Here is a 19,388-nt window from a genome sequence, read left to right on the forward strand (position 1 = left end):
ACCTTCGAATGCAACCTTCTTTCACAGGTGTATCCTTCGCTGAAATACAGACTTAACCCAAACCCTACCCCTAAACCTAACCCACCCATAATTTATTTCTAAAATCAGAGGGAAATGATAGCTGATTAACAAGGGTGTAGAAGCACCTAACTCTGATTGTAAGCCTAAAAGTGACATTTCCTGAAAAGTTATCTCTCAATTATGATTGGTTGATTGGAATGATGTTCCTGGATAAACAAGAATGTTGATCCAGGAACATGTTGTACTTGGTGAAATCCCGCTCACCACCTCAGTAGATGTGGTAAACAGGATTACAAGTGTTGAGTGATTTTTAAATGTCGAGAACAGTACTTTGCTTGCAAGGTGAGAAATGGTTAATTTGTTTAACCCTCTGGAATTGTACATTTAGGGGTCGCTTTCATGTTGACCACTGTAGAAAATGAATGGAGACAATGATCTTATAATAAGTTTATAATATATTTTTCTACATTTAGTTTTACAAAATTAATGATGCTATAAATGTTGGCATAGCAATGTGATACTTCCTGTTTCCTTTTCCATCCGTCCTACCAAGGCCATCTCATTTAATTCTGGGTTAATTCCGTATACACTTCCTTCAGAGGCAGCCTTCAAAATGAGACACAGCTAGAGTGTGATGTTTGCACCATGGCATTGCATTAGAAGTGGTAACCTGCAGTTGTAACCCTGGATTTACAAAAAGTGTTTCAACATTGCATAAACTACTGGACACAGTCATTTTTATTTGAATTATCATTCAGATGGTTATTTAACCATGTATTACTATGTATTTGGAAGGCTTTTGACTTTCAAACACATTAAAATGCACAAATTCACATTTCTTGTTTCCATGTAAAGCAGGGATTCAGCAGGAAAGCTTTTTTTAATGCCAAACCTCTTTCACGTGATAGTAGCCACCCCCGAGTTTTTAAGTTAATAATTAAGTATTTTCTGACGTTGGTTAATGGTCACATAACATGCAGGTAAACAAATAAAACATATATTTTATCATTTAAATTATTTCTTTTAATTTTTACATTTTTATGATTTAATTAATTATTAACTTTTCATTAAACTTTGATGTAATGTAATGTTTAATGCACTTCATGTTATTAATAACAACAATTATTTATTTCTGCATTTTTATATCAATATGGTACAAGACTATCCTATTTAAGTCAATGTGATAAACAAGTTAGATCAAAAATAATCAACAGGTAGTCAGATTATATACCTAAAATGTGTAATGTAACAGTTTAAATTACTAACCACCATTTTTGTCATGTAATTGGGAATCAGTAACTGTCAGACTCTGGTCCAGGTTTTGTGTGTGTCTTGTCTCCCCATGTGCTCCGTTACCCAGTGTCTCTTGTGTTTTGAGTTCATTGGTCCCAGGTGTTTCCTATCTTATTGTCTCATTAGTTCCAGGTGTCCCTCGTCTTCTCTCATCAAGTCTGTGTATTTAAAGTATGTTCTGTTTCTAGTTCTTTGTCAGCTGTCAAACGTCATTCTGTTCTCCTGATGTGTCAAGTCCTGTGATCCCCAGCCTTTGTTAATAAAACCCTTTTGATTTATTTACTTCTTGTCTCCTCACTCCTTCGTTCCCCTGTTCCTTGTGTGTGCAATGTGACAGAACGGCTGACCAAGACAGTAAGCGGCGCTCCTTCTCCCGTATTTTTTTTTTTTTCGTTTTTTCCCCCTGTTTGTTCTCCGCGGTATGAAGACCGGCCAGCAGTGATGCGTGCCAGCCGCACCGTTGTCATGGCTGCCAGCCCACTGGCTGCGCACAAGACAAGCCCGCTGACTGCTCAGAAGTCCAGCGCATCGGACGCGCTGATGTCCTGCCTGCCCAGACCAGGGTCCGCCTGCCGAGCCCGAGTCAAGTTTTGCCGGCCGCACAGACGTGTGCTGGCCACACCGTTGTCAAGCCCGCTGGCCATGGCTCACTCCAACCCACCTGCTATGCCAAGGACAAGCCTACTGGCTGCCCAGATGTTATGCCTGCCTACCACACCTTTTTCCCCCGATCCAGAAGAGGAGACTAGGGTTGAGGAGAAGGATGTCAGCTTCAGCCCCAGAGCTTGCTCCAGTGACAGCCCAGGCCCCAGAGTTCATTCTAGTGTTGGCCCAGGCCCCAAAGCATAGCCCACGGAGGGCCCCAGATCCTCAGTCAAGCCCACGGAGGGCTCCCAATGCCCAGTCCAGCCCAGGGAGGGCTCCCGATCAGCCCCCAGGGTTCAGGGAGGGCTCCCGATCCCCAGTTAGGGCTAGGGATGGCTAGTTATGTCCAGTTAGGGCTAGGGATGGCTAGTTCAGCCCAGGAAGAGCTCCCCATCCCCAGTTCAGCCCAGGAAAGGCCCCTGATCCCCAGTTCAGCCCAGGAAGTGCTCCGAATACTCAAGTAAGCCCACGGAAAGCTCCAGTCCCCTGTCATGGCCCACGAAGGGCCTCAGAATGCATAAGCATCGCCAAGTAATTTTTTTTGGGGGGGGGGGTAGTAGGGCTCAAGCCATAGAGGCCGAGGTAGGGGCTGGGGCCACAACCTCAGAGGCTGCTCTGCCCTGGCCTCCTGAACTGCCTGTACCACAATGTCCTCCTGACTTCCCTACTCCGCCATGGCCCCCAATGCTGACAGATCCACCATGGCGCCCGCTCTGGAGGCCTCACATCTGGTAACCCTGCTCCTAGAGGCCTCCAGAGTGCCCACTCTCCCTCCCCATTGGATGTTGTATGGTGCGGGATGCGCCTTCCGGGAGAGAGGAGTAATGTCAGACTCTGGTCCAGGTTTTGTGTGTGTCTTGTCTCCCCATGTGCTCCGTTACCCAGTGTCTGTCTCTTGTGTTTTGAGTTCATTGGTCCCAGGTGTTTCCTATCTTATTGTCTCATTAGTTCCAGGTGTCCCTCGTCTTCCTCTCATCAAGTCTGTGTATTTAAAGTATGTTCCGTTTCTAGTCCTTTGTCAGCCGTCAAACGTCATTCTGTTCTCCTGATGTGTTGAATCCTGTGATCCCCAGCCAATTTGTAAGTAATCTACCCAGCACTGTGCTTACAGAGTAATCGAAAACTGAACACTGAGGGAGTGTTTGCTCAACACCGTTTTTTAGCTAAAAAAAGAATGCATTTTGACCGTTCAAAACAAGTTTTAAATTGTACGATTTTGAAAACTATATTGTTATCATCTCTGTGTAGACAACATAAACACGGTTCACAAAAATGTGAATGGGGATTGCTTTGATGTTGTAATCTGTATGTGAAACTTTTCACAACTGCAAAGGAAAACCTTTTCTGTATTTAGTGCAACATTGTCACATTAGCATACCCTTACTCAAGAAGGCTAAAATACACAAGCGTGATTAGCTAATTGGCAACTAAACTAGATGCGAGTGATGATGATAATTACCAAACTAATCACTTTAACAAAGGAATCGGGAACACATGAGCTAAAAGTCCATGAACACGAAACTGGAGCTCAGGCTGAAAGTAATAAAAATAGTTTGAACACCCATTATTATAGGGGCTAATGTCATTTGTTTAGGCTATGGTGAAAAAATAAATAAATAAATGAACGATGTTGCAATTATCATTTACTAATTTTTTCAATGTCTGTATTGTCTAGTTCATAAAACAGTTCGTAGAAGCCATGTGTGAAATAAGTGACTTCTATAAAGGACAAATCATGGAAGCAGGGACATCTGTAACCTTAATGGCCTAGTTGTTTAGTGTTTTAAGAACAACAGTATTTATGATTATGACTGCGAACACAAAGCATAGCAAGAGTATAACAGTGTAGTAGAAGAATAGTGGGTGAAAACAGAAAGTGAATAATAAGCACCATTGATCACTAAGAAGAATTGTGTCCAAACAACACAGAACTACTGCTGTAAAGTGGCAGCAAACCTCTATTTTCACCTTGAAGACCCTGTTTCCACAAAAACCAAACACAGAGAACTTCACAAAGCAAGCAGCAACTGCTAAAACTTTAAATCACAGACACCATTACTAACATACGAAAAATATGGTGTTATGATCATAAAACCCAGACAATTAGAGCACAAGATGAACTTCAGCATCTGCCCTGGCCAGACAAGTCACTTGACTTTAATATTATCAGACCACCTCCTTCAACATCTCTGAAGCAACTACTAGATGTTCTGATAGATGACATTCACCTGGAGACCATTCAAAATATGTATGAATCTACTCTGAGAGGATTGGGTGCTGTATTACAGGCCAATGTGGTGTAACACCTAAATAATGAAACTTTTCACATTATTTTGTCCAACTCATGTATGCATGTGAATTGCTATTAAAGTAATTGGGAGGAAATGAGCTTAATTGCCATGAAAATAATGCCTCAAACTTAATGGTCTTTGAATAAGGCTTCATTTTGTGTAAGCCAAACATCATTTTGGCGTGAAATAAGACATTTCTTGGGCGATTTGCCCAAATGTCATTTCAGGCTTGCTGGCCAGCCGCAGTGCTGAAGAATCAATAGTTTTTTCACGTGTTGGTCTGGAGACAAATGTCTTTTCTCTTTCCTTTAGACATGAGCAGTCAGAACATATAAAAGTGGGACGAGCGAGACATGTTGATGTTTGGTTTGGATGTGAATGCCGTATGAGTCTGACCTCGATTCACAGGCTGCTGCAGTAAAACTCAAGCCTGTCTTGAGAGATTTGAAGTGTAGGAACGTGTAGGAGTATGTATGCGTGTGTGGGCCTGTGTGTATAAAAAGCCAGCATTGGATGCAGAAAACACACGGTGAAGTGTTGTTCTCCCCAGTGGAGCTCGAGTTCCTCCCCCAGTGTGCTGGTCTGATTTAACCGCGCTGATTTGCCCTGCAGCATAACATTTCTCAATAACAGGCAGAGAATGCACTCACACCACTCGGCTTTGTTCAGAGGTGTGTGTGTGTGTGTGGCTTCATCAATAATCACTGCGTGTTGAACTTGTTTTCAACCTTTTCTTGAAAACAGACACGTTGCTGACCCTTGCTGCTGTTTGTGTGTGTTTGCCTCTGCAGCTCTTGGCATACGGAGGCCGGCTGGAGTATTCGCTCTCTTATGACACCGAAAGCAAAGATGACCCCGTTCGCATCATCAGCGCTCCTGATGTCATCATTGAGGTACGTCTGCACAATCACAAACACGTTCACACTGAGTTTGATAGGATCAAGGCGAGTAAATGGTTTCTTTAAACTCTGTGCTGTTGTGATTCATTGTGAAACATGCAGGCAGACTCTCTCCACCTTTAGACCTTGAAAGGAAACAGAATTTCTCTCGCCAGCAATTTAATTGAAAACTGTTTTTTGAACTCCTTGTACAGCTTTGACTTGACCTCCTCTAAATTGTGGTCCAAATATCTGCCGGTCACAAGTACATAAGCAGATTTTTTATTTTCTAAATGGTTTTCCTACAGACAAATGCGACTGTGAAGAGACCAGTCAGAAAGTGAAGCTGTGCCTTGAGAGTTCATTTATTCATTTCATTTTTTTTTTTTTAATCAGGGGTAATACACATTAATAAGACATATAATCATTGTAAAATCTGCCAGATTAACCCAGGCCAGCTCATTTTCATCTGTAGCCCAGGAGCTGTTGAAGTTTAAATGAAATCAAATGAATGAATGAATGAATTAATTAATTAAATTGACTTAATTGTTTATTTATTTTATTTTAGAAAAAACACTGTCTTTTTATATATTTTAATTCTATTGAGAATATATTCCAGTCATGATTCTTTTAAAGACAAATGATAACTGACTAAAACTTTTTTTCTTTTGCTCTTGTGTTCCTTCCTGATATCTGATTTACTTCTTAAATATGAAGCAAAATCATTAAGAATCTTAAAAACCAACAATAAATCAGATCATTTGATCTAGTCTTCCCAGCTCAAAAAAGAATACATAAACTAAAATACCACCATAATGAAAACTCTTTGGCTTTTTATCTGATTCATAAGAGCTTGCTTATAAACAGTTTCAACAGGCTTAAGATCAGACTTGCATGTTTGTGTCCAAGTAGTCACATAACATCTGGTAGAATCATAGCTTTCATGAATAACATTTCAGCCTCTTAATTTAAGCTGTTTCTAATTAACCTGAAAGTGGCTAAATTACATTTCACTGTATTAACCACTTTTTCACCTTTAAAAGAAAGCTGAAAATCAATTATTATTCTGAAAAATATTTAAGTTAATTTATGTCTTTCTGCTTTAACATCAAACCTTTACCCTTTCTGTAAAAAAAAAAAAAAAATTATTATTATGAAAAATATTTAAGTTAATTCATGTCCTTCTGCTAACCCATCAAACTTGGACCACCAAACGATTTAAGAGCAAATCGAGATTTATAGATCATAATAATAATAAATAATGGGAACGCAATAGTAGGATCGTGGCTGAGATACAACTATTTGAAAATCTGGAATTGAGGGGCAAAAAAAAAAAAAAAAAAAACGAAAATCACTTTTAGAAGTTCTTAGCAAAATTACATGCAGGAAAAAAAATTAAATTAATTTTTTTTCCCTCAGTGTACTAAAACGTGTCATTGTGCGGGGCACTCGTTCGTAATATATCGTTACGTTTTAGTACATCGAATTAGTAAATCGTGCACACTATTTATTTTTTCTTGCATGTCATGTGCAGGGCTCGGTAAATTTACAAAATATTATATATTTACATGGAAATTTCATGATCTTTACTTAATGTCCTAATGATTTTTGTCATAAAAGAAAAATCAATAATTTTGACCCATACAATGTATTTTTAGCTATTGCTATAAATATACCCCTGCAACTTAAGACTGCTTTTGTGCTCCAGGGTCACATATGATTTAGTAAGCCATTGTGAGACCTGATCCAAGGATTTACTTATTCAAGTGAACATTAATAGGTGACTTTAGGATTGTCTCGAGGGTCTCTGTAAAATTTGTGGGACAGAGTTGTAAATTAGGGTTAAATCTGCTGATAACCTCAAAAAAAGTTCAGCTGTCCTTGTGTTCTTTGGATCGTGGTTAATTTACCGTATACCTGCAGCTGCCTGGCCACATAATTAATGCTTGCAGCTATATTTTCAACAACATTAAAAACTTACATATGCTGTTTGCATAAACATTAAATCCATGTGCTGTAATCTTGAGTAGAAATGCACAGAGGAAAGGGCCAAAACCATACTGGACGTCATTTCTGCAAAAAAAAAATACTAAAATGTGGCGAATTAATATGCCAACGGCATTGAATAAATGCATTTTTGTGAAGAATATGTCCTAACATAAAAGAAGGCATTACAATATTCGATTTAGGCTTTGATATGCAGCACACGAGAGAGTCCGAGTTTGTACAGTACCCGTGTGTTCGAGGCTAAATGACCTCACCTTTACCCAGAGATCCTATTATTTGAGCCCATTACCATTACACTGACACCTCGCCTCATCGATCCCGCCGTGTGTGCGTCTCAGAGCACAGCGTGGCCGTCTCGGTTCCGTCCAGAAGTGCAGCTGTTTATGTCTGCGAGCATGTTTGTTTGTGAGTGTGAATGCAGCTGTGTTTATGTTTGCGTGAGCCTTTTCACAAGCTTGCAGGAGCATTTATGTCTGCGTTTGTGTAAAAGCATGCTTGAGTCTGCATTCACATACCTGTTTGTGTAATTTGTGTCTGCTTAGCTCGGCTGACACACGGCGTATTCTCCTTTATTTAGTCTGGCAGAAAAGCACTCTCCTAATATTTGGTTTATTCATGTTGCGTTAAAGAATTTTTTGGTAACACTTTATAATAACTTTCATTAATAAATCATTAGCAAACATTATATAATGCTTAACTGATCATTAGTTAATGTCATTAAACTTTCAATGCCTTTTAGATTTTAAGAAGTTTATTTGTTAATGTACTGTTGAATGCTTACAAGTGTCATTAAACTTCACTGCACATATTAGCTAATGCTTATTTTTATATTTACAAATGTTGTGAAAATATAGCTTAATTATTAAGTTTAAGCACTTCACAAACTACTCATCAACTCATAATTACAGTCTGTAAAGGTCATATATTTGGTCTTTGTTTGTTGTGTAGACTTCTACCATTTGCACATCTTAAATCATTTAGTAATTATTTGTTAATATTTTTGCAGCAACCAATCTAAAGTGAAAACTATTCATCAATTGTAAATTATTATAAACATTTACTAATCATTAGTACCTTCATGAGCAGTCATGTTGATGGCAAAAATTGACCCAAATGACTGGAATTTACCCTATTTTCACATCTTCATGAATCATTTATTAATCATTTGTTCATGTTTTTGCAGTACCCAATCTAAAGTCGAGACTATTCATCATTTGTAAATGTTTATAAACCTTTACTATTTTTATTATTATTATTTATTTTTTTGTATCTTTATTGGCACTGGACTTTTAGCTACTTTAACAACGATGTGTAAAGGGTGGCTGGTTAAGTTTAGCTAAATGCATGGTAAAGACATATCACCAGTTGTGTAATGTAACGATGTAATAATACTTTGTTAGAGTACGTAAGTATTTTTTTGGGAGTTTCTGTACTTTACTTGAGTTTTTATATTTCAACTTTTACTTTTACTCCACTACATTTTCTAATTAAAATGTACACTTTTACTCCGATACATTTCCCCGAAGCATATTCATTACTTACTACAAAACAGTCAGAAATCAGAAGAACACGGAGTGCAGGAAAGCAGGTTTACGAATCAGTGGTCTGGCGTCTGCAACCTAGACTCATAAACACACTTTTGCTCATGTGCAAACAAGTGTGCACAACCACAGATGAATCATTTTCCACTCAAGTCAAGGCTGGGGTGCGATATACAGTATATCTTCTGTGATAATATGGTAAGTTTTGTTGAAACAATCTGATGTTATCAAGTAGGCTATATCACCAAATCACACGAACAGTGCACGCACAGGATTTATTATTCTATTAAAACTCAAAATTCCAGGCATTCTGAATTGTAGACAGCAAAAATGCAAGTTCAGTAAAGTTAGCAATAAGTGACTTACATTTTAGACATGATATTGCCTGTTTTTGCTCAATTTTGCTAACGAAAAAAGTTCTGAACAAAGATCATAGCACTTTTTTGCATCTCTGTGCAATGCATGGTGTTTACTTATTGAATGAATCATCTTTTTGAACGAATCGGTTGAATAAATGATTCAGTGATTCACTCATTAACCCAGTCAAATGCTTTGTTTCTGAATGAATCAGTCGTTTGAATGAATTGGTTGAATCTCAATGACTCACTCATTAACAGTCACTTGCTGACACCTACTGCCAGTTTTAATTTCACATTTCAATAATTTTTTTTCATGTTTTTAATTATATCAAATATCAGTTTTCAACATTTTACATTAAAAACAAAACATTAGGCCTGTTTATGCATCTGTAACTGCAGGTTAAATGCATTCATGTCCCATCTGAGATACATTAAACTGTAGGCTAAATGCCATTTCAGATGCAGATTCCAGAATGTTTTCTTATGTTGGAATGAAAGACACTAACTACCGGATGAAGTGCTTCTTATTCTTACCCAAAAATACAAAATGGAAGAAATAGTTAAAACTGAACACAATCTTGCTACTCAAGCTGTGTATGAACATTTATATATTTGCTTCTTTTCCATTTTGCATTTACTTGTACTTTTACTTTCAATATTTAAGTATGTTTAAGATAAAAAAATATATATATATACTTTTCGTACTTAAGTACAATAAATATCACATACTTTAAGACTTTTACTTAAGTAATATCGTAAATGGTGACTTTAACTTGTATTAAAGTCATTTTTTGGTAAGATACCTGTACTTTTACTTGAGTATGTCTTTCAGGTACTTTATACACCACTGAATATCACACATTGTAATTTTGGTGCAAAACATGTTTTGATTGCCTCAGCACTTATATTATCAAAGCAATATAATATAAACACACCAATATATACACCAAACCTGATCCTAACCTTACCGTATCACACATCAACAGCAGCAAGTGTTGTGCATTAACACAAGCTTTCAATCATTGTATAACATCTGTTAAAATCATTCGTAGATTTTCAAGCTGTGCATGATCATATGCATTTTAATATGAAGTTTAATGAAATTGGTAAGCATTTTAATTTACATTATTTATTAGGTAATGTTTAATACATTTATTAGTAAAGGTTATGTTTATAATTATTTCACATTTATAGGTATGTTATTTTATATATTTATTGATGTTTGGTTATATATTTTATATTGTTTTTTTTAATGTTTTATTATTTTTGTTTATTATAAAGTGTTACCAATTATTTGGGGGGCTGAATGCTTTCTTGGTCTCAGACACATTTCAATCAGGGTTATAGAGCTCTAGTCCTGCAGAGTACAGCTTCAAACAACCGTCAAACACCTGACTGGAATAATTATGACAGGATTATTATAGTTAACTAAAATTAAACCATAAAAAATATTTATTTGTTATTTGAAATAAAATTACTTAAAAAAAAAAAAAATAAATATGTTTGTTTGTTATGATTTTTATTTGTGTGTGAGTGTGTGTGTGTGTGTGTGTGTGTGTGTGTGTGTGTGTGTGTGTGTGCCCGCTTGTGTGCTCATGTGTGTATGACAGGTAATTATTGTTCGTTAAGCCCTGTTTTGCATGTGCATACCTCATTAACTCTGTGCAAATAGAGAGTCCAGCTCCCCTAAATCCTCAATCTTCTAGCGGTGTGTGTGTGTGTGTGTGTGTGTGTGTGTGTGTGTGTGTGTGTGTGTGTGTGTGTGTGTGTGTGTGTGTGTTTGTGCTTGTGCATGTCAATAAAGCCTGATTTTCGCAGCAGTCAGTGTGGTGGGGTGGTAAATAAACGAGCCGAATGAATCGCATCCCATAATGCTCTAGGATGAGTCCACTCACAATGTCAGAGCGGAGATATATGGGTTACCTGTTATTGCATCAATGCATGCATGCACACACACACTTGCACAATTCTTCTCAATTTATTAAACATCATTTCCTGAAAATATTCCTCCTTCCATAAAAACAATCTCTCTCATCCTTTATACGCTCATCAAATGCCTCTTCATAAATCACCCTATTCTCCACACGCGCACACACACACACACACACACACACACACGCGCACACACACACACACACACACACAGTACTGAGCTACCTAAATAAAGACATACTACTTCCACTGTTTTTTTTATGAAGATATGTATGAGTAAATCTAATAACATTAAAAATAAATAAATAATGCATACATTTTTAAATAAAATAATACTTTTTTGTGTGTGTGTGTTATATTATTAGATTTTTTTTTTCTCCCCCAAGTACAGACGTTCCTGTATGTAAGGTTTTGTCATATTAGTTTATATGTGGAGTCAAACTTGACTAAGTAAACCCACACACATATATAAAGCTGATTATTAAGCAGATTAATCATTATAGACTACAGGGTTTTGTTATTAACTCAATTATTTGTTAAGCTAAGTGCATAGCCATGCAAACATGCACACATTAATGCTACAGTTTCTTTGTTCTTTAGCCAGTGTGTAATTTTCTAAAGGACAGCAGTTTTGCACCTGATGTGATAACGGACAGGAGGAGGGCTTGATGTGTTCCTCTTTCTTCAGGGTGGCGGGGTGAGGATGATTGACAGCAGCTCTGGGGTTGCCGTGTATCCGTTCTCCACAGCTGAGCGCAGGATAGATCTCCTGCCCGAAAGCTTTCTGCATCAAGCCTCAAGACTTCCCGTCAGTAAGAGAGACTTCCACAGCGTCCTCAACAACATTGAGCGTCTGCTGCTCCGGGCCTCCTACGCTCAGGAGCACAGCGCCATCTACAGGTGCACTGCAGTCCTGCAGACTCTCTCTCTGTCTCTCTCTCTCTCACACACACACACACACACACACACACACACACACACACAAACACACACACACCATAGGTCAGCATTTAGTGGACTGTGATGCAGAGCCAGAGCACAGAATGGTTCCATCCAGAATGCAGAATCATAAATGTGAATTCTAAACATTTTCTTCATTTGTCTGTAGACTGGGACAGCAACACAGAAGCTGCTTCTCAAGCAGCATGCATTTATTTAGATCTATATATATGTATATACATCAATAAATAAATATCACATAAATCACGGTTTCTTAATGTGTCTGCTGCTTGTTGATTCTTATACACAGCTGACAGAAAACAAGATGCACATAGATTGTCATGACAACAGCAAAGTTGAAGGATTGATGCAGCATTTGATTCATTGGAGTATATCTGCTTTGATCAAACCTTACTTTGCATCTGTTTTACCAAAAAGAAAAAAGTCTGAGAGATGATTTCCTCAGTTTTGCTTTTTTTTTGCTTTTTTGCTTTGACTGCGAACCTGAGATTGCTGCCACAATGGTTTCAATCTTTCATAACTTCACTGAACACTTAGCTTTACTTTCAGTGGGGGGGGGGGGGTTGTGTATAACAAAGTTCCATTATTCTGTAAACCAGGTCACGCTGTTTCCGGTTCAGGTCTTTTGTATGTGCTTTGTTAAATGTGGAGCTGTTGTTACAGTTTATTTATTTTATTTTATTTTATTTTTTAAATCATTACTGAAACCTACAAAGATTCTCAAGGCCACATTATCTAATCACGTGAAATGGGAAAGAGCAAAGGAAAAGTTAATTCTGTCGTTTATTACTCACCCTTGTGTCATTTTAAAGCTCATCATAAAAGAAGATATTTTTAAATGTTTTTGAACTGAATTTTTTTAATTGTGTTCTGGTTGTTCTTTTCTATGCAATTACAAAGAATATGGACTGGACACCCCAAAACACCAATATAGCTTCATAAACATAGTATTATTAGAGTTTTCATACAATTATATTCCAGAGCTTTTGGAGTCATATGATGCTTTCTATCTCAAACTGACCAAAATGTCTATCTTCACTAATCAGCTGTTGAGAGCACATCTGGATCTGAACTGGATCAGTTCAGTTTGTGAACAAATCATTCAGACTGGTTTTGTGAACTGGATCTAAACTGAAGTCAAAAGAACAAATCATCCATGATCTGGGGATCATTTATTCTTTAATAAGCATGGTGAGGGTGGATGTAATCAATTGACAGCCCTGTGACGGACCTCTCTCTCTCTCTCTCTCGCTGTCTCTGTCTCTCTCTCTCTCTGTCTCTCTCTCTCTCTCTCTCTCTCTCGCTGTCTCTGTTCTCTGCTGTCTCTCTCTCTGTCTGCTGTCTCTGTCTCTCTCTCTCTCTCTCTCTCTCTCTCTCTCTCTCTCTCTCTCAGGTTGGGCCGTGTGAGCATGAGTGTGGCCACTGAAGGCTCTGGCAGCGGTGTTCAGGCCCGCGCTGTGGAGGTGTGCCAGTGTCCTCCTGGATATGATGGCACCTCCTGTGAGGTAAGCAAGAAAAACAGTTCCATATAACAAAGTAGAAATGAACAGGAGACACTCTGATGTCTGACACAGAAGAAGTTAGACCCTTCTCTGAAAGCTGATAATGATTGTAGGTAAAGCTCAGACCGTGACCACCGTGTGAAAGTCTGAAAAGAAATCTTTCAGAAGACACTATAGAGGGTTAAACCAAACCTCCTGTCATCACTCTCAACTCGCTCTCTAAATGCTGTTAATGTTTTCTGTGGAACACAAAGAGAAACGTGAAGAATATTCAGAGGGCTGGAAGAGATTGTTTGACTGACAAGTAAAATGAACGTGGGTTTATTTGAAATGAATTCATTAGAGCACTGCAGTATTTTTGTAGGTCAACCTGTACGTCAACAAAAACCCAATAGGACTTTTTCCATTGGCTTTTGGATTATTGCAGAAAATAAACTCTTCCACCTACACAAGTTTATGATTCTTACAGGTTTTGCATTGATTCTTACACAACTTTTAGAAATTTTGCAATCGTCGGAAGTAAAAAGCTAAGCGTAGGATATAAACAAACTACACTGCGGTCACATGACATCAACATCAGCATTAAGCTTTAACAACTCTTTCTATTTTCCCTGAAAGTTAGAATAGTATTCAAGAGAGCGATTATAAACACAGCAAGGCTAGATTTGAACTGGTTTTCCGGTTCGGTGTGACGTTTAATGTCTCTGACAACCTCTGTAGGGTCATTTAGACACTTGTTATCAACTGCATTTTTCAAGACAAGTAACAGCTTTAAAAAAAAATCACATGGGGTCCTTACTGGTGTATTTGATGTTGTAGAATAAAACATGAAAATATTGCGAGCTTGTGTTCACCACAGACATTATTTTGGCCGAAAACCCATTGACTTCAGCACTACAGTCTCAACTCATTTCCAGGTTTTGGCCTCCAAAAATACATAATATAGCACTCTACTAGCAAAAAATAAGGTGTTTTATTTCAAATTTGTGTTCAGCCAAAATGAAAATGGGTTATTTCACAAATATAAACGGAGTGGAATATCCTTTACGGTCCAGTTCTGTCACTGGATTACGAGTTAATCTGCTGCTAACAGCCTCAAACGGGGCTCTGTCTTCAAGGGTTCTACCTGGTAAACTGGTAAATCCAGACACTGTTGTTCCCCAGAGGTGTGTATCATAGCCGCTCAGTGTGTTTTAAACAGCATCCCAGTGGACCGATGCACTGACAGTGTGACATACCTGCTCTGTACTGTCAGATGCTCCTCGTGCACCTCCAGAGACAAACCCTGATCAAGCTGTATTAGCAGTGGGCTGAATATGTAGTTTGTTTCAGGGCCTGTGTGTGTGTGTGTGTGTGTGTGTGTGCACTTCAGCAGCTGGGGTGGCTGACTGTGTTGAATCACTGGGATATGCTTTCTCTCTGCAAAAGAGAGAAACGTCTCCTCTATTAAAGCTGCAGTGGCTATTGATTTCTGAGCGAGCAGATTTTTATGCTGATGTGAGCAGGTCCCACTGGCCCAGAGACAGAATGAGACTATGATCATCTCAACCGCAGGATAAACCCTCCTGTGACATCAGCAGAACTCAAAGCTCACACACACACACATCTACTCAGCTAAATGAGGACGCACTAGAGAAAAGCTAATTATAACGACTACAGACTAAAATCCTAATCATAATAGAAAACTTTGTTTTTAAAATGTATTTGTTTTCCTTTTGAAGCAGTCCACAATCTAGTCGCACAGTAAGCACTATTGAGTTTCTGCTGATCATATTTAATGACCTTTATGTACTGCATGTGTGTTGATCAGTCTTTACACTACCAGCCAAAGTTTGGGATAATTAAGTTTTTTTTTTTTATGTCTTCTCACCAAGGCTGCATTTATTTGAACACAAACACACACACAAAAAAGAATAAACAGTAATATTGTGAAATAGTATTACAGTTTAAACCAGCTATTTTATATTTGAAAATATATATTAAACTGTAATTGACTAATGTGATCACAGCACTAAATCACAGCAATAAATTACATTTTAACAGATATTCACACAGAAAACAGCTGTTTTAAATTGTAATAATATATCACTGTTTTTCCTGTGTTTTTGATTCAATAAATGCAGAAGAGACTTCTTTCTAAAACATTAAAAATTTTAATTATTCCAAATTTTGGTAACACTTTATAATAACTGCATGCTATTAATCATTAGTTAAGCATTAGGAAACAGTTAATTCATCATTTATAAAGCATTAATAAGCAGTTTATAAATACAGATATAAATGCTTTATACTTTGATTTAAAAGCATATCTATAATGTATTTAATAATTGTTTTTTCATACTTTATTAATGATCAATTTATTATTTCTAAATGAAGTATAGCATTATTTACACACCAGTTATAAAGGATTTGTAAGTGGTTCATAAGATCACTTAGAAATTGTAAGTAAATGATTAATAAACTATTTAAATGTGCATTCATACATCTTATTATTTCAGACATATAGTTATAGTTACTTAGATTTTAATAAATGGTTTATTAACATGTTTTTTTATTTTCTACTGTAATTCATGGTTAATTCAGGTAGCTATAAAACATATGTAGTTGTTAGTTAACTATTTTTGTGAGCTCATCTAAAAGTGAGGACTAGTTATGCCTTGTAAGCTTTTACAAATGAGATTTAAAGGCTGTTAATATTTCTATGTTCTGTATCACTGTGTTGTGTTTGTTTCCTTTTCCTGTTTAGAAGATAACTGAGCCTTTAAATATCCTTTATAAATGCTTTACAAGGCATAACAAGTCCTCACTTTAGATGAGCTCACATAAATAGTTAACTGACCACTACTAAATGCTTTATAACTACCTGAATTTACTACATTTACTTACAATTTCTTGTGATCTTATGAATCACTGGCAACTCCTAAATAACTGGGTTTGTAAATAATGCTATACTTCATTTAGAAATGATAAATTGATCATGAAATATAGTATGACAATAAAGTTTATTAAACACATTATAGATTACTTTTAAATCAAGAATACAGCATTTATATCTGTATTTATAAACTACTTATTAATGTCTATTAATGCTTTATAAATTATGAATTATCTGTTTACTAATGCTTAATTAATGATTAATAGTGTGCAGTTATTATAAAGTGTTACCCAAATTTTTTTAATGTTTATTTGTGTGAAGTTTATATTAAATCTGTTCATCATGTGCAGTGATCGTGTCTCTGCAGAGGACTTGAATTAAGCTGCTCAAATCATATGATTACTTACAGGCTGTCTTTAAGAAGTTTTTGAAGCATCAAATTTCGGGTTGCATGGACTTTGAATAGATGGGCAAAAATAGTGTGAATATTTCAATAATGTTCATTTGTTTTTTTGAAAATAATCAAAGGTTATGCAGGTCTAGAAGGACAGGTGTATGTTTATTTTGGGCTGAACTGTCCCTTTAAATGTTCCCTGTGTGTCTCAGCTCAGTGTTGGGAAGGATGGGCTGAGAGTGACGGGGTCAGCAGGGTCACTGAAAGAAAGCAGGAAAACAAGTGTGATGTTTATCGCTGTAGTCATTTCCAATATCCACTTCATATTCAGCGTGTTTGTGTAAGGTCTCTGCAGTCAGCAGTTCTAGTGATCTGCCCATCTAGACAGCACATTAAGGCATCATCCCGATGCAGAGGCTGCTCTAAACAGCAGGTTGCACTATTATTCTGCCTCATTAGATATCTTGTTTAGACCAAATTCTAAAGCAGCATCGCATGAATTCTCCATGAATAAGTCAATCCCAAACTGTATGACAGGTTGAAAATATTGCAGTGAACATCTGTAATTTGGATTGAGGTTTAATCAAGGTGTGATAATAATGAATTTATTTGGAACGCACTTCACACAAAGGCTGATACTAATGGCCTCACTAATTACCTATTTTAGAATGAGAACTAAAATGAACATTTGCAATGCTGCATCTTAAAAAAAAACTGAATAAACAATTGGTGGAATAATCAATGTAACTGTCCTAATTAGCCTCCTCCTTTATAAGAATAACATAGCAAATGAATGTATAGCATTTTAACAATAGTAATAACAAGACAAAAAAAAGGTTAAAGTTTAAAAGGTTTATTGTTTAAATATGAAAAAGGTTAAAAGTTATTTAAGAACTATTTTATTAAAGAGAACATGTTTTTTTTTTTAAGACCAATATATACCATAGAAAATAATGAGAATATTTTCAAAATAAATGACAATTGTGATTTCATGCCAGCAGCTGTCTATGCAGACAGTAAAAACTGAGACCAATCACTCAAATACAAAAAGAAGAAGAAGAGCATCAATGAAATAAAACAAGGCAGAATGGCTTGAATAAAAAAATACAGCGTGAACACACACACACACACACACACACACAGACAAGCTCTGTCTGAACAGGCGTTATCAGCCGGCTCTATAAACTTGTCTTGTGCTTCAGCTGACTGAAACAAATCTTCTCCCTCATTTAGTAAATCAAAGCACTTTGTGCTCTACAATGATCCGTCAATTAGCACAGCACCGATTAATTACTGGCAGTGCAGACGCTCACACACTGATGCACATACATCCAAACCTGCCCAAAACACCACGATCATCCTCATGAAGACTCATGTGTGTTGATTTATTAAGTGTGTGTGTTTTCACAGACATGTGCGGTGGGCTTCCACAGAGTGAACGGGACGCTGTATCGAGGTGTGTGTGAACTCTGCCAATGCCACGGACACACAGAGCACTGCGACGACATCACTGGACACTGCCTGGTAATGTGTGTGTGTGTGTGTGTGTGTGTGTGTGTCTACATTACTGAGGTGAGGGACTGTATTTTGTTTTTCCTTCTTTTCTTTTTTCGTAGTGAGTGTACAGAATTGACTTGCTTTGTCATCGCTGCTTTTGTTGTTGTAGCTGTTTGGCCATAATAACAGAACTGCATTATAACACAATCTGCTGTGAATGCAGTTCAGATGGAGTCACAGAAAATAGAACTGTTCCATTTCCTGTGTGTGTGTGTGTGTGTGTGTGTGTGTGTGTGTGTGTGTGTGTGTGTGTGTGTGTGTGTTACACACTCTCTTCTGTCTCGTTTTTTTGTAATGCCAGAGTAAATGGGTTTAAATGGGTTGTTTATTTGTATACGAACACAAACAAGGTTTGCATCCACATGATTTCTTAGTATTGAATTTAAAGTACATAACACATTACCAAACATCAACAAACACAAACAAATGTGTTCAGACAATAGTATCACTTCCTCTGTCCACAGCTTGTTACAGCAGAGTGTGTGTGTGTGTGTGTGTGTGTGTGTGTGTGTGTGTGTGTGTGTGTGTGTACCTACTTAACCATTTTTTGGGGACTATAGTGAGCTAAACCTTACAAAATCTCCAAAAACCTCCCTTTGGGGATGTCCTCATTTGTAAAGCTGGTATAAAAATAAAGTAAACAAAGTTATTTTTAAAATTGTAAAAATGTAGAAAGTTTCCTGTAAGGGGTAGGTTTAGGTGTAGGGTTGGTGTAGGGCAATTGAATATACAGTTTGTACAGTATAAAAACCATTACGCCTATGGAATGTCCCCATTTAGATAGCTAAGTAAACGTGTGTGTGTGTGTGTGTGTGTGTGTGTGGGTGGGTGGGTGTATTTCACTGTGATTATGTGTGCCTGTCCATCTGATCCATTAGACACTGTGTGTCTCTGAAAGACTGATTTAAAGTGTGCGTACCTACTGCCGAATGTCACTTTTAAAAGTTAGCCATCACAATACTGTGAAATGCCTGATAAAAAGTAAACAATTATGTTACAGTGTTACTTTTTATGGAAAGTTACGTTTGTGATACTTTTGACTTTGCTCTGATGCGGTTAATTTACTCATCTGCAAACTCTTTGTCTATGGGTCAATAACAAAAAGGGGGTTTCAAGCATTAAAAACAATAGAA

General features: G+C 37.2%; 1 protein-coding gene across 1 annotated transcript in view; it reads left to right on the forward strand.

The window, feature by feature from the left end:
- LOC109058224 (laminin subunit alpha-2-like) overlaps window positions 1-19,388 on the forward strand; it is a 182,467-nt gene that overhangs the window by 89,450 nt on the left and 73,629 nt on the right. The window contains exons 13-16 of the mRNA XM_042777209.1: window positions 5,042-5,143; window positions 11,656-11,867; window positions 13,321-13,432; window positions 18,109-18,222. Of these exons, the coding sequence (XP_042633143.1) occupies window positions 5,042-5,143; window positions 11,656-11,867; window positions 13,321-13,432; window positions 18,109-18,222 (540 nt within the window). The remainder of the gene's footprint in view (window positions 1-5,041; window positions 5,144-11,655; window positions 11,868-13,320; window positions 13,433-18,108; window positions 18,223-19,388) is intronic.

The sequence above is a fragment of the Cyprinus carpio genome, chromosome A20 (genome assembly GCF_018340385.1).
Source record: "Cyprinus carpio isolate SPL01 chromosome A20, ASM1834038v1, whole genome shotgun sequence".
Taxonomy (NCBI): Eukaryota; Metazoa; Chordata; class Actinopteri; order Cypriniformes; family Cyprinidae; genus Cyprinus; species Cyprinus carpio.